The 25238-nt window shown below is 61.6% G+C and overlaps 1 protein-coding gene across 1 annotated transcript in view; it reads right to left on the reverse strand.

Annotated features, from left to right (window-relative positions):
* Positions 1–284: 284 nt before the first annotated feature.
* Positions 285–25238, reverse strand: part of ZNF592 (zinc finger protein 592) — a 40136-nt gene continuing 15182 nt past the window's right edge. Inside the window, 7 exon segments of the mRNA XM_068144206.1 lie at positions 285–2057; positions 3471–3606; positions 4724–4836; positions 6512–6787; positions 10352–10511; positions 11534–11710; positions 18896–19074. Coding sequence (XP_068000307.1) covers positions 1527–2057; positions 3471–3606; positions 4724–4836; positions 6512–6787; positions 10352–10511; positions 11534–11710; positions 18896–19074 — 1572 coding nt within the window. The 3' untranslated portion in view covers positions 285–1526.

Below are 25238 nucleotides of genomic sequence, written 5' to 3' on the forward strand. Positions count from 1 at the left end.
TCCGGCCCCGGCCCCGCATCCAGCCCGGCGGGGGGCGGCCGGCCAGCGCCCCTGGGGGGCTCCCACCAAGAACGACGCCCAGGCCAGGCCCCCTTGGATGCTTTTATTGGCAATACTTGGAAGTAAACATCATAGCAAGGCACGGACGCCGCTGCGGGGGGGACAGCCGGGGGTGCCCCTGCCGCCCCGTCGGGACTCTCCACCGAACGCACAGCCCAGCCGAGGAGAGAGGCCGGGCTGGCCTCAGCCCGACGCGCCGGGACGGAGGAGCTGCGCGGCCCGAATGCACCCAGATAAATACATCTTTAATTATTTTAAACAATCCTCATAGTAAACGAGAACGAGCAGGGTCCGGGCTCAACGTGGTAGAAAAAACAGGGAAAAAAAACCAAAACAACAAACCCCGAAGGGTACAGAGAAAAAACCACAGCGAGGAGGGGGGCGGCGCGGGAGGCAGCGCGACGCGACCGTGGCAGGAAGGGCTCCCGGGAGCCACCCTGGGGCACAGCCACGCTGGGGAGCCAGCTCTCGCAGCACCGCGGTGCCCACCTCTGCCAGGGCCTCTCGGGGCTCCGCTCCCAGCGAGCCTCCCTGGCACCCACTTCAGCCAGGGTCGCTGGGGGCTTGCGCTCCCTGCTCGGGCAGCCCTGGCCCCAAGTGAGTACCACCCGGAGCGCCAGGATGGTTTCACTCCGGCTGACACCACAGAGTGGGGGGAGGGGGAGAGGAGATGTTTTCCCCGTCTGGGGATGATGCCAACCTGCCACCCCCCTCTGCCCGAGCCCCCCACAGGGATGAGGCGCTGGGCTCCGGGCCCAGCTGCACGACTCCACCAGCACACAGCCGGTGAGTGCCCGAGGGGCACCAGGCCCTCCCGCTGCGCTCACCCCACAGGGCAGGAGCTACAAAAGGCTCCCGGGGGATGGGTGAAGTCCAGGAGGCTTCGCCAAAGAGCCTTCTCCACAGCGGGGCTGGTCCCTGGGCACAGCTTACAAGCTTGAGCCCACCCTGGGTCCGTCCACGGGCAGCCCGGCAGGGCCAGCGCCGTCCTGCCGGGGGCTTTGCTGAGCAGAAGGAGTTAAAATGAGTGAAACAAAGGCAGGGCAGGAGGAGGGAAAGGAGAAGCCATAAATAGGAGAAAGAAGGCGACAGGGAAGGCGAGGCTGGGGCTGAGGCAGCACACAGGGGAAGGAAGAGAGCTCATGGTAAGGAAACTGCAGCTGCAGAAAGTGCTCCTTGGTCTGGAGGAGTGGGCCAGGCTGCGGCGAGGATTCCTGCCCTGCCTTCCCTTTTCCCCTCTCTGCTCGGGCAGAGGCTGAGTGCTTGAGATGCGGTGGCAGGGCGGGGTGGGGGTGGTTTGGTTTGTCTGGGTGACGTTTCCCTTGCAAACAGAGGTTAATGGGAAGCCATGTCCAGCCCGAGGGACCCCCCACAGTACTTCAAAGATCAACCCCACCCTGCGTTTTGAGTAAAAACCTCCCAACAACAAAAAAACCCCCCGGCCCCCAACCAGCCCCGGGGGGGGATTAAGTCTGCAGAGCCTTCGAGTGATTGTTCTGCGAGGAGCCCTGGAGCCCCTCGGTGCCACACGTCTGCCTGTGCCCACAGAGAGCAGAGTCCCTCCTGCACTCCTGGCACTGCAGGCTGCCCTCTGCCGCAGCCTTCACCTCGCCGTTCTGCCCCTCGTGTCCGTTCGTGCTCCTCTCCCCTTCCAACAGCAGCCTCGCTTCCTCCTCCTCCTCCTCCTCTTCCTCCTCCTCGTCGTCGTCATCCTCCTCCTCCTCCTCGTCCTCTCTGACTTTGTGCACGATGAAGAGGTGCCTGGCGAGGGAGCTGTGGGAGGTGTAGCAGAGGCCGCAGAGCGGGCACTGGGCGCTGCTGCTGTCGGCGCGGTGCTGGGCGATGTGCCGGCGGAACTCCGCGCTCAGCGCCGTGGCGAAGCCGCACTTGGCGCAGCGCCAGCGCCCCTTCAGTCTCTTGGCCGCCGGCGCCTCCGGGGCCGCGCCGCTGTCCGCCTCGGCCGGCTCCTCCCCCGCCGTCCTCTTTGGAGATTTGGCCTTCAAGGAAGAAGGAAGAGAGCGCGCTGACGCCGTGCCTGCGGCTGAGCGCGGACGCGCGGGAGGATGTTGGTACCGACACGGCTTCGGCAACTCCTGCGCCCTGCCCAGCCCCCAGACCCCTCACCCCAACAGGCAGGACCTCCGGGGAGAGCTGGGAAGGGCTGGCTGGGCAGAGACAGGATGGGGAAAGAGGATGGAAACTCAGAATCATGGAATGATTTGGGTTGGGAGGGAGCTGCAGAGGTCACCCAGCCCAGCCCCTGCAGGCAGCAGGGACATCCTCCCCTGCAGCAGGTTGCTCACAGCCCTGTCCAGCCTCCCCTTGAACATCTCCAGGGCTGGAGCCTCAGCCACCTCCCTGGGCAGCCTGCTGCAGTGTTCCAGCAGCCTCCTGGGGCACAACTTGTTCCTCACAGCCAGTTGGTGTGGGAAGGAGCAGGGGCAGCTGAGAGGCATGGGGATGGTCCTTAGCCCAGAGGAGGCTGCTCAGGATCCAGCTCTGAACACTGAAGTCTCCACTCAGACTTTTTCTTCAGGGCAGCTCCATAACTCATCCCCTCTGTCCTGCACAGCAAGCTCTTCCTCCCATGCCCTGCCCCTGCCTCTCCCCAAGCTCTTCCTCCCCAGCTCCCTTGTATGTGCCCCTTCCTGTGGTTTCACCACCTCCTGCTGCAGGAACATTGCATTCAGCATACAGCTTCTAGGTTCCCATGTGCAGGCCCAGCTGGGGCCATGTGAAGCCACCACCCTCTGGCCCAGTGTAGCCAGGTGCCCTGCTTGGGGGCAGCAGCCAGCAGCTGGGGGAAGCAAAAAGGATCCATAGAGAGGGGAGGCAGCCCTGGCTGAGAGCCCTCAGTGCCAGGGTGCAGGTGGACAACAGGCTGCAGAGTAGGGAAAGGTCAGGTCTGGTCTTGGAGAACATGGAAGAAAGGAGGCAGAGCAGCCAAGCCTCTGCTCCAGAGCAGGCCCAAAGGGCTGAACTGCTACACTGGGCACAGAAAGTCACAGTCCTGCTGAAGGGGCCTCAGTTCTTGGAGGTAACAGATCTGAGAGGGCTTTTAAAGCAGAGAACTTTCCTACCTGTTGGGAAATAACCCCAAGGGGCAAGGAGCAAACCAGGCCCAGGCCTGGGAGCGCAGCAGCAGGGAAGCCAAGGGCACCAACCAACCCAGGTTAGGCCTGGTCACAAGGCAGGCTGAAGAGTAGGGCAGTACGACACAGGGCCCTGGAGCTGCTGCAGCTCAGCTGCACCTTCAGTCCTGCTCCCCACACTGCCAGAGAGCAGCAAGCTGGATGGGGCTGAGGGAAGGGGAAGGGAAGCTGCCAGGTGGGCAGGAGGGCTGGGGGCTCGGTGACACCCCCTGCACAGCTGCTGGCCAGGCAGTGGGAGGGTGGAAGGGGCTCAGTTACCTCTGCTGGGTCTCCCTCTGCAGCTTTTGCTTTGGCCATCTGGGACAGGTCTGGGTCCTTGATGCCATGCATGAGGCTGATGTGATTCTCCAGCATGAAGGGCTGAGGAAAGGTCTGGTTTTCATCTGTGCAGTACCTGGCACAGAGAGAAAGGAAGGAAGCTGATGGAAGGCTCAGCTGGTCACTGCCACCCTAAAGGCTCTCTGCTGACTGCCAAACCAGGAGGTGGCACTGGGCACTGGTGGTTACTGTTAGGTTACCAACAGATGAGCAAATCCTTGTCCTCGTGGCAGAACTCTGTCCCAGAGGCAACCCAGAGCAGTTTGGAATTGCATAGAATGGGATGAGTCAGAAGGGACCTTAAAGATCAGCCAGTTCCAACCCCCCTGCCATGCCCAGGGACACCTCTCAACTACACTTGGTTACCCAAGGCCTCATCCAACCTGGCCTTCAACACCCCCAGGCAGGAGGCAGCCATAGCCTCCCTGGGCAGCCTGTGCCAGAGCCTCACCACCCTCACACTGAATGAGGAACTTCTTTCTCAGCTCCAGTCTCACCCTGCTCTGCCTCAGCTCCAAACCCTTCCCCCCTGGCCTGGCTCCAGACACCCTCAGGAGAAGTCTCTCTGCAGCCTTCCTGCAGGCTCCCTTCAGGCCCTGGCAGGCAGCTCTGAGGTGCCCCTGGAGCCTTCTCCTCTCCAGGCTGATCACCCCCAGCTCCCTCAGCCTGGCCTCACAGCAGAGCTGCTCCAGCCCTGGCAGCATCTCTGTGGCCTCCTCTGGACTCTCCCCACAGCTCTGTGTCCTTCTCCTGCTGGGGACAGCAGAGCTGGAGGCAGGACTGGAGGGGAGGTGTGAGCAGAGCAGAGCCAAGGGGCAGGATCCCCTCTGCTGCCCTGCTGCCCACACTCCTCTGGCTGCAGCCCAGCACACAGCTGCCTGCTGGGCTGCATCAGGGCACTGCTGGCTCCTGGGGAGCTGCTCAGCACCCAGCACCCCCAGGGCTCTGCAGGCTGTGCTCACAGGGCTGATCTGTCTGCCTGCACAGGATCAGGGAAGTCAGGGAAGCTCCCCAGCACCGCTGGAGCTGAGGGGATAGCCGCTCGTGGTGCTGGGGGGCAAGCAGGAGGCCTTGTCCCTCACGGCTGGCTGCAGCCCAGGATAACAGCATCTGGAGCAGAGCAGAAGCAGCCAGCCCCTGTGGAAGGGCGTGCAAGGCTGGAGCAGGGCAGGGCAGGGCAGCTCAGTACCCACCAGCAGGTGTAGAGCTTCCTGGCTGTGTCGTGGTTGTTGCGGATGTGGCGGCGCAGGCTGTTGGAGGCGTTGAAGGAGCACTCGCACTGCCGGCAGGGGAAGCGCTTCATGGCCTGCGGGGACAGCAAGGCTGCGACCCAGACCCGGGCCCGCCCCCGGCCCGCCCCCAGCGCTCCCACAGCCACTGCCCCTCGGCCTGGCGCTCCCAGCCCTCCTCCAAAGGCCCTCCCCAGCTCTCCCGGAGCCCTTCAGCCACTGCTCTGAGGTCTCCCTGGAGTCCTGCTCGTTATCCAGGTGCCTCTCTGCAGCCCTGCCCTGTAGCCAGCCCCCTCCTCTCCTGCAGTCCTTCAGCTGACCTGCACCCAGCCCGCTCCAGATCTTCTCAGACCTGTTTCAGGACCACATACAAGCAGGGAACTTCAACACCTGGCAAACAGCTGGCCAGTTCCAATGGGAAAAGCCAGCACTCTGCCCCTGTCCCCATCTCCTCCTGGCACTCCTCCAGGGAGACAATGCAGCCCTGCCCCTGTCAGGCCAGAAGGAATCAGACCACAATCCTGATTTCCATAGCCTCTGCTGATGGGGCTTTGAGAAAGGTGACTTCAAGCAAGAAGTCCTGAAGTCAAAGTACTCAGAGCTGTCTGCACAGCACAGCCTGGGCTGTGCTCTGCCAGCAGGGAGGAGCTGGAGGGCAGCATGAGGCTCCAGCTGGGTGAGAGCAGCAGAGACTCAGAACTGTGACCACCACCCACAGCTCTGAGCACTGCAGGGCTCTGCCCCTCTGCCCCCGTTGGATGCTGTGGTATCTACCAACCAACACATCACACACAGCAACTCAGGGTCCTTCTGGAGCCCAGCCCAGGCCAGCAAGTGGGGAAGACAGCACCTTCCATCCACTTACAGATCAGCTAAGAGGAAGGGGGGGAGAAGCACCAGCAGAGAGAGGCTGCAGAGCACACAGTGAAGGACAGAAATGAGCTGACAACAACCTGCAGCACTGCTCTGTGCTCTGGTCCTGAGCTGGCAAAGAGCTTCTCAGAACCACGGAATGGGCTGGAAGGGCCCTGCAGAGGTCACCCAGCCCAGCCCCTGCAGGCAGCAGGGACATCCTCCCCTGCAGCAGGTTGCTCACAGCCCTGTCCAGCCTCCCCTTGAACATCTCCAGGGCTGGAGCCTCAGCCACCTCCCTGGGCAGCCTGCTGCAGTGTTCCAGCAGCCTCCTGGGGCAACAACTTGTTCCTCACAGCCAGTTGGTGTGGGAAGGAGCAGGGGCAGCTGAGAAGCATGGGGATGGTCCTTAGCCCAGAGGAGGCTGCTCAGGATCCAACTCTGAACACTGAAGTCTCCACTCAGACTTTTTCTTCAGGGCATCTCCATAACTCATCCCCTCTGTCCTGCACAGCAAGCTCTTCCTCCCATGCCCTGCCCCTGCCTCTCCCCAAGCTCTTCCTCCCCAGCTCACTTGTATGTGCCCCTTCCTGTGGTTTCACCACCTCCTGCTGCAGGAACATTGCATTCAGCATACAGCTTCTAGGCTCTCATGTGCAGGCCCAGCTGGGGCCACGTGAAGCCACCACTCTCGATCTCACTCTGCTCTGCTCTCATTTCAAACCTCTGCCCCTGGGCCTGGCCCTGCAGGCCTTTGGGAGCAGGCCCTCTGCAGCCTGCTTGGGGCCACTTCAGGCACTGTGAGGTCCTGGGTTTCATTCTGCCCCACACAGGGACAGTTCCAGTCTCTGGCTGCCCAGAGCTCCCTCCCCAGGGGAAGTGCTGCAGCTGAGGCCTTACCCTGCCGTGGTTTCTCTTCATGTGGGACACGTAGGTTTCCCGGTCAGGGATCCACTGGGAGCATTCCTTGCAAGTCCAACCAGTTCTCAGCTTGGACTTGGCTTCAGAATTGTGTCCTTCCAGCCTCAACTCCTTCCTCAGCAGGGAGGAGTGGGAAGTCCTGTTGGCCCCTGCCAGCTCCTTCGGGGGGGTCTGCACCTGGCTCCTCGATGCCTTCTCAGACCTCTGTCGGAAGCTGGAGAGCTCCTCAGGGCTCTGGGGGACTCCATGGACAGCCTAGGGAACATCAGCAAGGGATCACAGCCCACAGTGAGATCCAACCCCCACCACAGGCCTTGGGTTAGAAATCAGTATCCTTGATTATCTGAGTCAGTGATTTGGGCCCCCAGGCAGCATGCTGCTGGCCTGCTCTCACACAGCTGCCCCTGCTCCCTGTGCTGCTTGCCCAGCACCACACAGCTTCCCTTTGCTTCCTGCAGGCCAAGAGCAGCTCCTTGGTGCTGCTGCTGAACATTCGGGATTAAGGCTGGAGATGAGGAAGAAATTGTTGTCAGTGAGGGTGGAGAGAGACTGGCAGAGGTTGCCCAGGGAGGCTGTGGCTGCCTCCTGCCTGGAGGTGCTGAGGGCCAGGCTGGATGAGGCCCTGAGCAGCCTGTGCTGGTGGGAGGTGTGCCTGCCCATGTCAGGGGCTGGAGCTGAGTGATCACAGAATGTCAGGGGCTGGAAGGGAGCTCCAGAGATCATCCAGGCCAGCCCCTGCCAGGGCAGGGCACCCAGGAACACAGCCAGGGGGGGACTGGAAAGTCTCCACAGAAGGAGACTCCACAACCTCTCTGGGCAGCCTGCTCCAGGCCTCCAGCAGCCTCACACCAAAGAAGTTTCTCCTCCTGCTGAGGTGGAACCTCCTGGATCCCAGCCCGTGCCCATTGCTCCTTGACCTGTCCCTGGGCACCACCAAACAGAGCCTGGCACCTCCATCCTGCCAGCCAGCCCTCAGCTATTGCTAGACATTGATCAGGTCCCTCTCAGCCTTCTCTCCACACTCAGCAGCCCCAGGGCTCTCAGCCTCTCTTCCCAGCAGAGATGTTCCAAGTCCCTTCATCATCCTCACAGCCTCCCTTGGCCTCTCTCCAGCAGGTCTCTGTCTCTCTGGCACTGGGAGCCCAGAGCTGGGCACAGTCCTGCAGTGTGGTCTCAGCAGGGCAGAGCAGAGGGGCAGCAGAACCTCCCCAGCCCTGCTGGCCACACTTTTCCTGCTGCCCCCCAGGATGCCCTTGGCCCTCTTGGCCACCAGGGCAGAACTTGCTGCCCACCAGGGCTCCAAGGCCTTTCTCCATGGAGCTTTAAGGTCCCTTCCAACCCAAGCTATGGATGCCTGAGCTCTGTTTGAACAGGGGAGATGCACTGGCAGAGAAATGTTAATGGTCATCATGTCAGGAGCCTAAGCTCTGAAGCACAGAGACACTAGCTGAGCTTGATTCCATCTTTGCTGCTTCCTTGGGGCCTCCCAAAGCTGCTTTGCCTTTGCTCAAGGGGTGGGAAGAGGCAGCTTGCTTCCACTCCATATCACCTCTTGCTGTTTACACATTCACAGCTCCAAACTTTGCTCCTGACAAATAAAAGACAACAGAAAGCCAGCAAGCAGCCTCCTAAGCAACAGCTCTCCAGGCTCTTGGGTTATTCCAGAGGCCAAAGTCCCCCCCACAAAAGAGCTGTGGGAAAGCAAGGAGCAAGGAAACAGCAACCCAGCAAAGAAACCTCAAGCAACTCCCCTGGGAACAACCAGAGCTGATGCAGACAAAAGGCCAATTCCAGCTTTAATTGTGCTCACTACTGAAGGATGGGGAAGCTTGCAGCAGATGAAGGCCCCACGGCCTCTGGAAGGCTCTCCTGGGTTAGACACTCCACAGGCTCCATCACACAAGGTCTGATCTGAGGAGCCTGAGTGCTCTGCACATGATCCAGCTGAGGGCACTGCCAGCTCTGCAGGGTGGCACCAACACCCCACCTCTGCCCACAGCTGGGCACATCCAGAGGGTTTGCTGAGCAAAGAGCACAGAGCAGAGACACAGCTTGCACTGGAAGGGACCCTCCAAGGTCACCCTGTCCAGCCCCTTGCACTCAGCTGGGACCCTTCTGGCTGTTGTCCTCTCAGAGGTGACCTCAAGAGCCACTTTTCACTCAAAGGCCTGATGGGGCTGGCTGGGAACCCCCCCAGACTGGCTTGGAGCACCCACAGCTCCAGCCAGCAAAACAGCTTTGCAGGTTGCATTGGGCTGGAAGGGACCCCCAGAGGTCATCTTGTCCAACCCCTACAGGCAGCAGGGACAGCTCCAGCTGCAGCAGGCTGCCCAGGGACACAGCCAGGCTGAGCTTGAATGGCTGCAGGGACAGAGCCCCAAGCACCTCCCTGGGCAACCTGTGCCAGTGTCTCCTCACCTTCACTCCCTCCTGATGTCCAACCTAACTCTGCCCTGCTCCAGTTCCAAACCACTGCCCCTGGTCCTGTCCCCACAGCCCCTCCTGAGCAGTCCCTGCCCAGCCTGCCTGCAGTCCCTGCCCAGATATGGAAATGTAGCTCTGAGGTCTGCCTGGAGTTTCCTCTCCGGGCTGAGCAGCCTCAGCTCTCCCAGGTGCCGGTGCACAACCTGCCAGGGGCAGCTCCCCGGGGGTGGGATTCGAGGGTGAGCCGCAGGCAAGTGGTGCTCCTCAAGGCCAGCCCGGGTCGAAGGCCTCTTTGAAGGTGGCAGCCTGCCCCTCCCCTCCCCTTCCCCAGCTCTAACCCAGGCAGAGGAGCAATCAGCAGCTCCACAGGAGCCCTGCCGCCGCCGCCTCATTAGGGGCATGCAAAGCATTCCACATTTGCAAGCTAAAGGCTGGAGGAGAGAGCACAGCAGCGGCTTTGACAGGGTGTTTCTCCTTTGGCCACTCAATCTTCTGCCTTTTTAAGTCTGAATGGAAACAAAATAAAGTCACTGATTAAAAGAAAATGTCACTTTGGGCTTCTCTTCCCTTAATCACAGGGAAATGAGGCTCTGCCAGCTGCTGCTCGAGAATAGCAGCGAGGAACCTTTGGAGGAGACTGCAGAGCAGATCCTGTACAGACAACCAGGAGGACAGCAGTGCAGGGCTCAGGCTCCCATGGGATCACACAGGCACAGAATGATTTGGGCTGGAAGAGACCCCAGAGCTCAGCCAGCTCCAGCCCCTGCCATGGGCAGGGACACCTCCCACCAGCACAGGCTGCTCAGGGCCTCATCCAGCCTGGCCCTCAGCACCTCCAGGCAGGAGGCAGCCACAGCAACCTGTGCCAGTGTGTCCCTACCCTCACTGACAACAATTTCTTCCTCCTCTCCACTCTCAGCCTCCCCTCTCCCAGCTCAAAGCCATTGGCCCTCAGCCTGTCCCTCCCAGCCCTTCTCCAGAGTCCCTCCCCAGCTCTCCTGGAGCCCTTCAGCTCCTAGGAGGCTGCTCTGAGCTCTGCCTGCAGCCTTCTCTTCTCCAGGCTGCACAGCCCCAACTCTGCCAGCCTGGCCCCACAGGGGAGGCTCTGCAGCCTCTGCTCATCTTGGTGGCCTCCTCTGGAGCCTCTCCAGCAGCTCCAGGTCCTGCTTGTGCTGGGAGCACCAGAGCAGCACTCAGTTCTGCAGGGGATGGTCACCATCTGAGACAAAATGCCCAGCTCATGTTGCCAGGCTGTGCTGTAAATCACTGCACTCCCTTTGCCCCACGAAGAAATGGGGAAACAATGCCCTGGAGTGATGCAAACAGAGCTGATGCCAACTCTCTGTGCAGCCAGAGGCCAGGCCCTGGGGGCAGTGAGGGGGGAGGGTCACCTACCTTCACGTGCTGCATCAGCTGCTGTTTCTGCATGTAGACCAGCTGGCACTGAGGGCACTTGAACACCCCCACCAGCAGCTGCTTGGTGTTCTGCTGGAAGTGCTCTTGCAGCAGCTTCTTCTTGTTGAAGACTGTCTCACATGAGCATTTGTAGATCACCCTGCAGGAGTTCAGAAGAGTCAGCTCAGTGCCTCTATCACAGCTCCACAGGGTGCACTGGGTTGGGAGGGAGCCTCCAAGGGCATCTTGTCCAAGCCCTGCAGGCAGCAGGGACAGCTCCAGCTGCAGCAGGCTGCCCAGGGACACAGCCAGGCTGAGCTTGAATGGCTGCAGGGACAGAGCCTCAAGCACCTCCCTGGGCAGCCTGTGCCAGTGTCTCCCCTCCCTCACTCTGCACAACTCCCTCCTGGTGTCCAACCTAACTCTGCCCTGCTCCAGTTCCAAACCACTGCCCCTGGTCCTGTCCCCACAGCCCCTCCTGAGCAGTCCCTGCCCAGCCTGCCTGCAGGTCCCCTGCAGGTACTAGAAGGTTTCCTCCTCCTCTCAGGTGCCAGATGCAGCAGTTACTCTGGAACCACAGAATGGTTTGGGACCTCAGAGGTCATGTCCTCCAACCCCCTGCCATGCCAGGGGACACCTCTCAACTACACTTGGCTGCCAAAGGCTTCATCCAGCCTGGCCTTGACAACACCCCAGGCAGGAGGCAGCCACAGCCTCCCTGGGCAGCCTGTGCCAGAGCCTCACCACCCTCACACTGAAGAACTTCTTCCTCAGCTCCAGTCTGACCCTGCTCTGCCTCAGCTCCAAACCATTCCCCCTTGGCCTGGCTACAGACACCCTCATGCAAAGTCCCTCTGCAGCCTTCCTGCAGGCTCCCTTCAGCTATTGGAACCCCCTGCCAAGAGGTGCCACTGTGGACCCTGCTGGAGGAGGTGGTGACAGTGAAGCTCTCTTCCTGGCTGCTCAGCTGTGCCCTGCAGAAGCTGCTGTGCTCCTCCGGCAGCCCAGGGGCGCAGGCAGCAGCTCCTGCCATGGCCAGCAGCAGGTCCCCACCATCAGAGTGCATGGGGAGATACCTCAGATGAGGACAGAAAGCAGAAATACAACAGAATTGGGAAGGAAAAGGGCAGTGTTGGAGCTGCCCAGCAAGGAGGAGCAGCAGCAGCAAGCCAAAGTACTCACTGAGTATTCCTGTGGGGCTCTGCGGGGTGCTGGCTGCCCATGTGGGCCACGGTGCTGTCGGCAGACTTGAAGGCCATGGGGCAAAAAGAACACTTGTGGAAGACCTCACAGTGCTTCTCCTGGATGTGCACCTTCAGCATGGCCAGGGTCATGAAGACAACCCCACAGTGGATGCACCTGGGGGAGGCAGGAGGAGAGAGCTGAGTCAGCAGCACGGCGCCGCTCCCGGCGGGCAGGCAGAGCGGCGCTGGGGGAGGCCAGCACCAGGCCAGGGCTGGGCCCCAGGCAGGGTCCCCAAGGGCATCATGGAAGAGCCAGGAAGGGATCAGACACAGCAAAGTACAACTGAAGGCTAGCAACAGGCACGAGATCAGGGACTCACAGAGTGGGTTGGGCTGGAAGGGACCCCAGAGCTCAGCCAGCTCCAGCCCCTGCCATGGGCAGGGACACCTCCCACCAGCACAGGCTGCTCAGGGCCTCATCCAGCCTGGCCCTCAGCACCTCCAGGCAGGAGGAAGCCACAGCCTCCCTAGGCAACCTCTGCCAGTCTCTCCCCACCCTCACTGACAACAATTTCTTCCTCCTCTCCACTCTCAGCCTCCCCTCTCCCAGCTCAAAGCCATTGGCCCTCAGCCTGTCCCTCCCAGCCCTTCTCCAGAGTCCCTCCCCAGCTCTCCTGCAGCCCTTCAGCTCCTGGGAGGCTGCTCTGAGCTCTGCCTGCAGCCTTCTCTTCTCCAGGCTGCACAGCCCCAACTCTGCCAGCCTGGCCCCACAGGGGAGGCTCTGCAGCCTCTGCTCATCCTGGTGGCCTCCTCTGCAGCCTCTCCAGCAGCTCCAGGTCCTTCCTGTGCTGGGGGCCCCAGAGCTGGAGGCAGTGCTGCAGGTGGGCTCTGAGCAGAGCAGAGGGGCAGAATCCCCTCCCCCCAGCCCAGGTTGCTCAAGGCCTCACCCACCCTGACCTGGAACTCCTCCAGGGAAGGGTCACCCTCCCTGGGCTACCTGCTCCAGAGCTTGCAGGCCCTGAAGGACCCCAAGGGAGCAGCTCCTCTGGGCAGCCTGAGGTTAGGCCACCTGATGGCTCCCTTCTGGCCTTCATTCCGAGGCTGCTGCCTGCCTCTGGTGCTGCCCTGGCAGCTGGAGCTGAGCTCTGCAGCAGCTGGAAGAGCTCCAGGCCCCTATCAGAAGCAAACAAGGCACTGGGCTCTGCTTCCCTCCCCAGAGTGCTCAGGAATCAAGCTGTGCTTTGAAGCTCCACTTCAAAAGAGCACTGTGCAGCAGCCAGCCTGCAGCAGCCAAACCCCAGACAGACACAGGAATTGTCTCAGCTCCTGAGAGGGCAGAGGTGCCAACGGCTGCTGCCATCCCTGGGCAGGCACAGGAGCCTTCTGCTGGGCTGGCTCTGCCTCCCAGCCCGACCCTGACCCAGGTGGGACAGGGAAGGCCACTTCCTAGGGCAGGGCCACCAGGGACCCTGGCACTACAGCAGGATTAAACTCCCAAGCAGAAAGAGAAGATCAAAAGCCATTCCTGACAGCAAGGCCTGGCTGCTGCAGCCAGCCATGGTCACCAGGATTCCTACTGCTGCTCCCCAGCTGCTTCTCAAGAGAGGCAGCAGAGCAAATCTGCAGCAGGCTGCCCAGGGAGGTGGCTGAACCCCCAACCCCCAGCCCTGGAGGTGCTTCAGAGACACAGGGATGTGGTGCTGAGGGATGTGGTTCAGCACCAGACAAGGCAGAGTTAGACTCAATCACAGAACCAGAGACCTGCTCGGGCTGGGGAAGGCCTCCAGGCTCAGCCAGGCCAAGCCTCAGCCCAGCCCCACCATGGCCACCACACCATGGCCCCAGCTGCCATGGCCACAGGGTTCTGCAGCACCTCCAGCCATGGGGACTCCACCACCTCCCTGGGCAGCCTCTGCCAACCCCTGACCACTCTGCCACCAAAGGAATTCTTCCTCCTCTCCAACCTAAGCTTCCCCTGGCACAATTCCAGGCCACTTCCTCTCCTGCTCTCCCCTGAGCCTAGGGAGCAGAGCCCAAGCCCAGCTGCCTGCAGCCTCCTCTCAGGGAGCTGCAGAGAGCAATGAGGTCTCCCTCAGCCTCCTCTGCTCCACACCAACCCCCCCAGCTCCCTCAGCTGCTCCTCCCCAGCCCTCTTCTCCAGCCCCTTCCCCAGCTCTGCTGCCCTTCTCTGGCCCTGCTCCAGCCTCTCAGTGTCCTTCTTGGGCAAACAAGAGCTGGTTCTGCATCAAGCTGGGCTCTGGTGAGCACTTGAGCCAGGCTTAGGAATGAAACAAGCCCTGAGGCAGGGTCAGAGGGTGAGGAGTTCCTTGAACTGACAGCAAAGGGAAGTGTAAACAACAGCCACAGTGGAAGCAAGAACCCCAGCGGCAGAAGGCCCCAGCCTGATAAAGTCACCAATTAGCAGAACAAAGAGGCTGGAGGCTGTCAGAAGCTCCTGCAGGCTGGAGCTCTGCTATCAGAAGCCAGCAGGGGAAGCAGCAATTTGCAGGGGAAGCCTCCCAGATAGCTCCAGGGCAAGGAGGGGTGGCTGGAAGTCTGGGAAGGCATCCTGCCAGGGAAGATAAAGCTGCAAGATGTTGGTTTAACCCTCTGCACGTACCCTGTACCATCCCCTTCCAGCCCCACAGCTCTCCAGGCAGCTGGAAGGTGCCTGGGCACGGTGGAGAGGTGACACAGGGATGCCAGAGGAAAGGAGCACTGGGGACAGGGTTGGTGACTGGGAACTTTCAACTGCAGACTTTTCCTGTCTGCAGTGCAGCCACTGAGCAAAACCCAACTAAGCCAAGGTCACTCCAGCCCCAGCTGACTGCTCTGGGGGGGGATCAGCAGAGGAGAGACAGCAGCAGGGCTCCACCAAAGCAGCCCCAAACAGGCAGCAGCAGCTAAAGAGGAGCAGGGAGAAAGTGAGAAGCAGCAAAGCCAGGCTGATCCTGGGAGGGATTGGAAAGAGCTCCTGGGCTCTGCAGCTCTGCCAGTAACAACAGGGGAGGGGGAGAAGTCAAGTTGCTACGTGAGCAGAGGGCAGAGTGATCCAAGCCAGGGCTCTGCAACTCCAAAGTCCTCCTGTCCTCAGCATCTAGCCCTGCTGCAGCAGAGACAGGCAGGAGAACAGGGGTGGCACAGCCACAACTTCACATCTGCTGGGTTCAGCCTGCACTGAAGAGCTTCAGCAGACAGCAATTAGAGAAGATGAATTCAGCTTCTAGAGAAACAGAACCAGAGAGTGGTGAAGGCTTGGGAGGGACCCCCAGAGATCATCCAGGCCAAGCCCTGCCAGGGCAGGGCACCCAGGGCAGGGCACACAGGAACACAGCCAGGAGGGATCTGGAGAGCCTCCACAGAAGGAGACTCCACAACCTCTCTGGGCAGCCTGCTCCAGGCCTCCAGCAGCCTCACCCCACAGAAGTTTCTCCTCATGCTGAGGTGGAACCTCCTGGGTCCCAGCCTGTGTCCATTGCTCCTTGTCCTGCCCCTGGGCACCACCAAACAGAGCCTGGCACCTCCATCCTGCCAGCCAGCCCTCAGCTATTGATAGACATTGATCAGGTCCCTCTCAGCCTTCTCTCCACACTCAGCAGCCCCAGGGCTCTCAGCCTCTCTTCCCAGCAGAGATGTTCCAGGTCCCTTCATCATCCTCACAGCCTCCCTTGGCCTCTCTCCAGCAGGTCTCTGCCTCTCTGGCACTGGGAGCCCAGAGCAGGTCTCTGAAGGCACCACAAAGACTTCACTAACCCAGCTGGAATGAAAACTACTTCCCGAGGTACCAGGCCAGGTCCCAGCTCTGCTCTGCACTGAAAGGGCCTCAGTGGAACCAGAGGCTCAAGGACTGGCATGGGATCACTGCCACAAGATCCAGCTCCCTGGCTGCTGTGCCAGCACAGCCCCACAGCAGGTCACTGACCAAGGCAGCAGGTGGAACACTGCCCAAGCTGCCCAGGTGATGAAGCTGTGCCTGCCTTGGAGATTCTCAGGTGCCAGCAGGGCCCAAGGAACTGCCCCAGCCCCGTGGTTGGGTTCTGACAGCTGCTCCAGCTGTGTCTCTCCCTCCCAGGGAGAGCACTCCCGATGGGCTGGGTCGGAAGGGACCTCAAAGTTCATCCAGTTCCAAGCCCCTGCCACGGGCAGGGACACCTCCCAGCAGCCCAGGCTGCTGAAAGCCTGATCCAGCCTGGCCTGGAGCAGCTCCTGGAAGGGGCATCCTGTCCTCATGGCTCACAGAAACAGCCCAAGGCTTAGCTGGTGGTTTCCAAACCAGCCAGGCTCTGCAGGCTCCCTGAATGCAGAGACCTTAAAGGAGGAGCTGCAGGAGCAGAGCTTGCCCTGTTCACTGCAAATGTCAATGGGAGAGAAGGAAAAACACAGTGGGAAGGAAGCTTTAAAGGTCACCCAGGCTCAGCTCCCAGGAACATCATCTGTGCCTGGAGAGCTGTCTGCAGCTGAAGAGATCTAAAGATGCTGATGAGGAAAGGCTGCCAGGGAAAGGTCTGCCTGCTCCTAAAGCTCCCTTTGAGAGTCCTGGAAGGGGTTGGGCTGGAAGGGAGCTCACAGCTCAGCCAGCTCCAGCCCCTGCCATGGGTAGGGACACCTCCCACCAGCACAGGCTGCTCAGGGCCTCATCCAGCCTGGCCCTCAGCACCTCCAGGCAGGAGGCAGCCACAGCCTCCCTGGGCAACCTGTGCCAGTCTCTCCCCACCCTCACTGACAACAGCTTCTTCCTCCTCTCCACTCTCACTCTCCCCTCTCCCAGCTCAATGCCATTGGCCCTCAGCCTGTCCCTCCCAGCCCTTCTCCAGAGTCCCTCCCCAGCTCTCCTGGAGCCCTTCAGCTCCTGGGAGGCTGCTCTGAGCTCTGCCTGCAGCCTTCTCTTCTCCAGGCTGCACAGCCCCAACTCTCCCAGCCTGGCCCCACAGGGGAGGCTCTGCAGCCTCTGCTCATCCTGGTGGCCTCCTCTGCAGCCTCTCCAGCAGCTCCAGGTCCTTCCTGTGCTGGGGGCCCCAGAGCTGGAGGCAGTGCTGCAGGTGGGCTCTGAGCAGAGCAGAGCAGAGGGGCAGAATCCCCTCCCTGTGCTGCTGCTCTCCCTGCTCTGGCTGCAGCTCAGCACTCAGCTGGCTCTGGGCTGCCAGGGCCCAGGGCTGGCTCCTGGGGACTCTGTCACAGACACCACTGCACCCAGGGCCTTGGGAGCCTTCCTTCACCTGCCCCAGTTCATGAGAAGTGTTTGGAGCACTGTGGGAGCATCCAGGAAAGGAATCTGTGCCTTCTCCTCGGGGCTCACATCCCTCAGCACATTGCAGCTGACAGCAATGTGAGGTCAGACCTGAGAGTGACTCAGGGGGTTGAGAGCTGCAATTGTGCTGCAAGCAGCAATGCTGAGCTGCCCTCTGCACCTGCAGCTCCACACAGACACCTTGCAGCTTAGAGCTGCCTCAAGATGACACAGAGAACTGTTTGGGTGGGAAAAGCCATCCCAGGCTCAGCCAGGCCAAGCCTCAGCCCAGCCCCACCATGGCCACCACACCATGGCCCCAGCTGCCATGGCCACAGGGCTCTGCAGCACCTCCAGCCATGGGCACTCCACCACCTCCCTGGGCAGCCTCTGCCAACCCCTGACCACTCTGCCACCAAAGGAATTCTTCCTCCTCTCCAACCTAAGCCTCCCCTGGCACAATTCCAGGCCAGTTCCTCTCCTGCTCTCCCCTGAGCCTAGGGAGCAGAGCCCAAGCCCAGCTGCCTGCAGCCTCCTCTCAGGGAGCTGCAGAGAGCAATGAGGTCTCCCTCAGCCTCCTCTGCTCCACACCAACCCCCCCAGCTCCCTCAGCTGCTCCTCCCCAGCCCTCTTCTCCAGCCCCTTCCCCAGCTCTGCTGCCCTTCTCTGGCCCTGCTCCAGCCTCTCAGTGTCCTGCTGGCAGTGAGGAGCCAGACCTGCAGCCAGCACTCCAGGTGCAGCCTCAGCAGTGCCCAGCACAGGGCACAATCCCTGCCCTGCTCCTGCTGCCCACACCAGTGCTGCTCCAGGCCAGGCTGCTGGTGGCCTCCTTGCCCACCTGGGCACTGCTGGCTCCTCTCCAGCTGCTGGCACCCAGCACCCCCAGGGCCTTTCCTGCTGGGCACTTTCCAGCCCCTCTGCCCCAGGCCTGCAGCCTCCATGGGGCTGTTGTGCCCCAAGAGCAGGATCCTGCCCTTGGCCTTGCTGAACCTCACACAACTGACCCCAGGCCATGGATCCAGCCTGGGCAGGTGCCTGGGCAGAGCCTTCCTGCCCTCCAACAGATCACCACAGTGCCACCCAACTGAGTGCCACCTGCAACTGACCCAGGCTGCCTTGATACCCTCCCCCAGACCACGGACACTACAGAGAGCAGGATGGAGCCCTGGGGAGCAGCACTGGTGCCCAGCCACCACCTAGAGCCCTCCAGCAGCTGCTCACAGCTAGGAGGGTGCGGAGGCAGAGCCCAGGCTGTGCTCTGCCCTGTGCCCACACAGCTGGCCCCCTGGCACAGCTGGGCCCCATGCCCTGCCACAGCTATGCCCTGTGCTCCCCCCGGCACAGCCAGGCCCCGTGCCCTGCCCTCCCCCCCTGGCACAACCGAGCTCCGTGCCCTGCCCCTCTCCCCCTAGCACAGCCAGGCCCTGTGCCCTGGGATCCCCCTTGGCACAGCCGGGCCCCGCGCTCTCCCCTGGCACAGCCGGGCCCTGTGCACTGTGCTCCCCCCTGGCACAGCCGGGCCCCGTGCCCTGCCCTGGCCCCCCAGCACAGCTGGGCTCTGTGCCCTGCCCCTGCCCCCTGGCACAGCCATGCCCTGTGCCCTGTGCTCCCCCCTGGCACAGCCGGGCCCCGTGCCCTGCCCTGGCCCCCCAGCACAGCTGGGCTCTGTGCCCTGCCCCTGCCCCCTGGCACAGCCATGCCCTGTGCCCTGTGCTCCCCCCTGGCACAGCCGGGCCCCGTGCCCTGCCCCCCTGGCACAGCCGGGCCCTGTGCCCTGGGATCCCCCTTGGCACAGCCGGGCCCCGTACCCTGAGCTCCCCCTTGGTACAGCCGGGCCCCGTGCCCTGCCCCCCCTGACACAGTTGGGCCCCGTGCCCTGACCCCTGGCACAGCGGTGCCCTGCACTCCCCCGTGGCCCAGCCGTGCCCCGCACCCCGCCCTGGCACAGCGGTGCCCTGTGCTCCCCCCAGCCCAGCCGTGCCCCGCGCCCCGCCCTGGCACAGCGGTGCCCTGTGCTCCCCCCAGCCCAGCCGTGCCCCGCGCCCCGCCCTGGCACAGCGGTGCCCTGTGCTCCCCCCAGCCCAGCCGTGCCCCACGCCCCGCCCTGGCACAGCGGTGCCGCGCGGTACCCACCGGAGCGCCAGCTGGCGGGCGTAGTGCAGGCAGTTGTGTCGGACGTGGCGCTGCAGGTAGGCAGAGCGGCAGACGGCACCGCACTCGGGGCAGCAGAACGGAGACTTGTGGGCATGGATCCGCTGGTGGGCACAGAAACTGCAGGGGTTGGGCAGCACCATCTGGCACACCTGGCACGTCTGCAGGAACAAAGCTCTGCTGGTTAGCTGCTCCCGGCCCTGGGGGCACAGGCACGCGGTGGGGGATGGGGGCAATGCCCCCGGGGATCATCCAGGCCAGCCCCTGCCAGGGCAGGGCACCCAGGGCAGGGCACCCAGGAACACAGCCAGGAGGGATCTGGAGAGCCTCCACAGAAGGAGACTCCACAACCTCTCTGGCAGCCTGCTCCAGGCCTCCAGCAGCCTCACACCAAAGAAGTTTCTCCTCATGCTGAGGTGGAACCTCCTGGGTCCCAGCCTGTGCCCACTGGTCCTTGGTCTGTCCCTGGGCACCACCAAACAGAGCCTGGCACCTCCATCCTGCCAGCCAGCCCACAGCTCTTGCTAGACACTGATCAGGTCCCTCTCAGCCTTCTCTCCACACTCAGCACCCCCAGGGCTCTCAGCCTCTCTTCCCAGCAGAGATGTTCCAAGTCCCTTCATCATCCTCACAGCCTCCCTTGGCCTCTCTCCAGCAGGTCTCTGTCTCTCTGGCACTGGAAGCCCAGAGCTGGGCACAGTCCTGCAGTGTGGTCTCAGCAGGGCAGAGCAGAGGGGCAGCAGAACCTCCCCAGCCCTGCTGGCCACACTTTTCCTGCTGCCCCCCAGGACCCCAGTGGCCCTCTTGGCCCCCAGGGCAGATTGCTGTCCCATGCAGACCTTGCTGCCCCCCAGCACTCCAAGGTCTTTCTCCATGGGGCTGCTCTCCAGCAGGGCAGCCTCTCACCTGTCCTGGTGCCTGCTGCTGTTCCTCCTCAAGCTCAGGACCCTGCACTTGGCCTTATTGACCTCAGTGAGATTGGCCTGCAGCTGTGTCCAGCACTTCCTCCTGGGCTGGGTGCAGAGCAGGCTGGCAAGGAGGCTCTGGGAGGTCACAGCCCTTGGAGATGTCAGATCCATCCTGACACCCCCAGCCCCAGCCTGCTGCAAGGCTGAGCTGTGCCAGGCTGCCCCTTGGGCTGGCAGTGGCACAGGCAGGCAGCTCTTTGCTTGGCCACCAGGGCTCCAAGGTCTTTCTCCATGGGGCTGCTCCCCAGCAGGCTGCCCCTCACCTGTGCTGGTGCCTGGGGTTGTTCCTCCCCAGGCTCAGGACCCTGCACTTGCCCTTGGGGAACCTCATGAGGTTCCACTGCCCAGCTCTCAGCCTCCCCAGATCTTGTTGGATGCCAGCACAGCCTGACAGGCATCAGCCTCCCAACCCAGCCTGGTACTGTCAATGAACTTGCCAAGGGTCATAGCATAGCATCAACCAGGGTGGAAAAGACCTCAGAGATCATCAAGTCCAACCTGTCACCCAACACCTCCTGACAACTCAACCATGGCACCAAGTGCCACATCCAATCCCCTCTTGAACACCTCCAGGGATGGGGACTCCACCACCTCCCTGGGCAGCACATTCCAGTGGCTAACAACTCTCTCTGGGAAGAACTTTCTCCTCCCCTCCAGCCTAAACCTCCACGCAGTCCCCTCCATCCAGGTCACTGGGGAAGATGTGGCACAAGAGTGGACCCAGCAGCATCCCCAGGGGAGCACCACTGTCCCCAGGCCTCCAGCTGGACTCAGTGCTGCTGATCACAGCCCTCTGTGCTCTGTTGCTGAGCCTGTTTCCAATCCACCTCATGGTCCCTCCACCTACCTCACTGCCCCTGATACAGGAGACAGTACCCAAAGCCTTGCTGAAGCCAAGGCAGACCCCACCCTCTGCTCTCCCTTCTGGCCAGGCCTTCTGAGAAGGCTGCCAGGTTAGTCCCAGATCAGTGGGAATGGATGGAGGGGAGGCAGAAAAGCCCCAAGGAGCTCTCTGTGAGAGTCTGAGTTGGACCTTAAGCTCTCCAGAGTGCTCTCAATGATGCAGGTGAGGACCAGGATCAGAAACAAAGGTACAGGGCAGGTATCACAGTATCACCAAGGTTGGAAGAGACCTCAAAGATCATCCAGTCCAACCTGTCACCAGAGACCCCATGACTAGACCATGGCTCCAAGTGCCACATCCAATCCCCTCTTGAACACCTCCAGGCATGGGGACTCCACCACCTCCCTGGGCAGCACATCCCAATGGCTAACAACTCTTTCTGGGAAGAACTTTCTCCTCACCTCAGCCTAAACCTCCCCTGGCACAGCTTGAGACTGTGTCCTCTTGTTCTGGTGCTGCTTGCCTGGGAGAAGAGACCAACTCCCAGATGGCTACAGCCTCCCTTCAGGTAGTTGCAGAGGGCAATGAGGTCTCCCCTGAGCCTCCTCTTCTGCAAGCTAAGCAACCCCAGCTCCCTCAGCCTCTCCTCACAGGGCTGTGCTCAAGGCCTCTCCCCAGCCTTGTTGCCCTTCTCTGGACACCTTCAAGTCTCTCAATGTCCTTCCTAAGCTGAGGGGCCCAGAGCTGGACACAGGACTCAAGGTGTGGCCTAACCAGTGCTGAGCACAGGGCACAACGTGGTCCCCATCAACAAGAAGGGTCGGATGGAGAAACCCAGAAACTCCAGGCCTGGCAGCTCATTGCTCTCTACAACTCCCTGAAGGGAGGTTGTAGCCAGGAGGGGGTTGGGCTCTTCTCCCAGGCAACCAGCACCAGAACAAGAGGACACAGTCTCAAGCTGTGCCAGGGGAAGTTTAGGCTGGAGGGGAGGAGAAAGTTCTTCCCAGAGAGAGTTGTTAGCCATTGGGATGTGCTGCCCAGGGAGGTGGTGGAGTCCCCATCCCTGGAGGTGTTCAAGAGGGGACTGGATGTGGCCCTTGGTGCCATGGTCTAGTCATGAGGTCTGTGGTGACAGGTTGGACTTGGTGATCTTTGAGGTCTCTTCCAACCTTGGTGATACTGTGAGACTGTGACACAACCTTTGCAGCCTGGTGAGAAACCCTCTCCCTGCAGAGGCTGCCTCTCCAAAGACAGTTTAGCTTTGATTTGCAGCCCAAAGCAAATTCAGTTTCGATTTCAGGTCCTCCAAGGGACAGTTTGGGGCCCAGCTCTTGCCTGCCCCTGCCCCCAGGGGCAAACCTGGCACCCGGCAAAGGCTCAGCAGCGCTTCCACTGCTGCGTGCTGCCCGCCCTGCAGCTGAGCCATGCCCAAGCCCAGCTGGCACTTGGGTGCTGCTGCCTGGGGAGGTGCAGCCCGCAGCAGGGAGCTCCTCTGGCCTCCCTCATTAAGTGAAAGGCTCAGGAAGGAGCAAACATGGGGCAAAAAAGTTGGGGGGAGGGAGAGCAAGGAAGAAGTATCCAAAGCAGCGGCCACTCTCTGCAGGTCCTGCAGGAGCAGGAAGCCTGCCAAGGTCTGGGAAGAAGCAGCAGGGCCCAGCAAGGCTGTGGCTCCATGAATTCCTCACATCTGGAGCTGCTGGGGAAGGCTCTGGAAGGGTTCCCAGGCTGCCAGCAGGCTCTGCGGGAGGGACACAAAGGCAGCCCTGGAGCCTCCCAGCGGAGAAGGCTTTGTGGAAGAGACAAGGAGCTGGGGAGCAAAGAAAGCCAGGAGCCATGAGTCAGAGCACAGCTGAGGGCCAGGAGCTGTCATCTGCAGCCAGCATGGCTGCTGGGCTTGGGAAACTGCAGCCCAGCCTGCCCCTTCCTGCCTCCCAGCCCCAGCCAAGGGCTGCAGAGCAGGCAGCAGCCACAGGCGGGGAAGGGAGAGCTGCCCTGCAGCTGCCTCACACAGCCTGGCTTGGCACAGCCTGGCTTGGCACACCCTGCACAGTGTCATGGGCTGGAAGGCAACTCCAGAGATCACCCAGCACAGCCCCTGCCACAGCTGCTGGCACAGCAGAGGAAAGCTTTGGCTTGGACAACTTAAGTGGTTAGAAGAAGAAAGGAATCAGGAATTGGTCCTTTGATGGAGAAAGGTCCCCAGGAAGCTCTGCTGGCATCTGAGACCTTCAGAGCAGTCTCAAAGAGTATCAGAGAAAGGCAAACAGGAGGTGAAATGGCAAAGCTCTCCTCGGCTGTGGGGCCAGGCTGAGGGAGCTGGGGATGTTCAGCCTGGAGAGAAGGCTCCAGGCAGACCTCAGAACAACCTGCCAGCACCTGAAGGGCTCCAAGCAGGCTGCAGAGGGACTGCTCCCAAAGGCCTGCAGGGCCAGGCCCAGGGGCAATGGTCTGAAATGAGAGCAGAGCAGATTGAGGTTGGGGGTGAGGAACAAGTTGTGCCCCAGGAGGCTGCTGGAACACTGCAGCAGGCTGCCCAGGGAGGTGGCTGAGGCTCCAGCCCTGGAGATGTTCAAGGGGAGGCTGGACAGGGCTGTGAGCAACCTGCTGCAGGGGAGGATGTCCCTGCTGCCTGCAGGGCCTGGGTGACCTCTGCAGGGCCCTTCCAACCCAAATCAATCTCCAAAATGCTATTCAGAAGCCAGCAGGCAGCGTGGCACAGCCTGGGGCTGAGCACAAACAGCTGCAGAAAGACCATCAGGGGCTCAGCAACCAGGGAATAAGGGGAGGGGGATTAATCAAGGAGGAAAGCTGGGGATAGGACAACAGGGAGAGGACTGAAGCTGGAAGAGAGCAGATTGAGAGTGGAGAGGAGGAAGAAATTGTTGTCAGTGAGGCTGGGGAGAGACTGGCACAGGTTGCCCAGGGAGGCTGTGGCTGCCTCCTGCCTGGAGGTGCTGAGGGCCAGGCTGGATGAGGCCCTGAGCAGCCTGTGCTGGTGGGAGGTGTCCCTGCCCATGGCAGGGGCTGGAGCTGGCTGAGCTCTGGGGTCCCTTCCAACCCAACACATTCTACTCCTGGAACTGTTTTTTTTTCCCCCCCTTTTGCAGCTCTGCTGTGGAGAAGAAACTGCAGCTTGGTTCCAGCTGTCCTGGTTTTATCTCCCCCAGCTTTCCATGGCTTCTGCAGGCAGGCTGGCAGCAGTTTCAGACACTCATTAGCAGGATGTGCTCTGCACTTGGGTCATGTCTGTGTTTTTCCTACATTCCCAGAACCTCCACTTTAATCAGGAGTTACTCACTACCAGGTTGCTCTAATCCCTGCCTTGCCTGCCACCTTCCATTTGGGCTTCCCCTCCCCAGGTCCCAGGCAGCTCCCTCCCCCCCAGCTCAGCCCTGGCACAGCTCTAGGCTTTGTTCCATCTTCACCTCTGAGCTTCAGCAGAAGGGAAAAGAAACCAATGAATACTGCAGGAGGTTGCTCAGGGCTGTGGTTGGGGTCTTACAGAGTCACTGATGCCTTGAATGGGTTGGGCTGGAAGGGACCCCAGAGCTCAGCCAGCTCCAGCCCCTGCCATGGGCAGGGACACCTCCCACCAGCACAGGCTGCTCAGGGCCTCATCCAGCCTGGCCCTCAGCACCTCCAGGCAGGAGGCAGCCACAGCCTCCCTGGGCAACCTCTGCCAGTCTCTCCCCAGCCTCACTGACAACAATTTCTTCCTCCTTTCCACTCTCAGTCTCCCCTCTCCCAGCTCAAAGCCATTGGCCCTCAGCCTGTCCCTCCCAGCCCTTCTCCAGAGTCCCTCCCCAGCTCTCCTGCAGCCCTTCAGCTCCTGGGAGGCTGCTCTGAGCTCTGCCTGCAGCCTTCTCTTCTCCAGGCTGCACAGCCCCAACTCTCCCAGCCTGGCCCCACAGGGGAGGCTCTGCAGCCTCTGCTCATCCTGGTGGCCTCCTCTGCAGCCTCTCCAGCAGCTCATCTGACCATGCCTGGTCTTATCAGAGCTTCACATCTTGCTTGGATGAAGCCCTGGCACCACAAGCCCCTCAGGTTGCCATCTGCTTCCCTTCCAAGGCAGAAGAGCTCTTCCCCAGCTGCCATTCTGCAGAGCAGGGCAGAGGCCAGAGAGAGGCCTGAGGGGAGCTGGGAGGCCAGGCAGGAGCCCCCCTGGCTCTGCAGGAGAGCAGCTGCAGGCTGGCACAGCACAGGGGGGCTGCAGCAGGCTGCCCTGCTCTGCCTGGCTCTCCCCTGGGTGGCCTGGGGGCACGCCCAGCTCTCCTGGAGCCCCTTCAGGTACTGCACAGCAGCTTTCCCCTTTCTGCCTCACTGGGTGCCCTGCAGCAGCCTGACCCCTGCAGTGCCAGCCGCCCCCCCGCACCCCCCCTGCCAGCTGCCCCTGCGCACCCACTGCCGGCTGCCCCCCGCGCCCACTGCCAGCTGCCCTCTGCGCCCACTGCCCTCCGCCCTCCCTGCACCCACTGCCCTCCACCCCCCCGTGCGCCCACTGCCCTCCGCCCCC

This window comes from Melanerpes formicivorus, unplaced genomic scaffold (assembly GCF_026170545.1).
Source record: "Melanerpes formicivorus ecotype bairdi unplaced genomic scaffold, bMelFor1.0.p_v2 SCAF_10, whole genome shotgun sequence".
In the NCBI taxonomy this organism is placed as follows: Eukaryota; Metazoa; Chordata; class Aves; order Piciformes; family Picidae; genus Melanerpes; species Melanerpes formicivorus.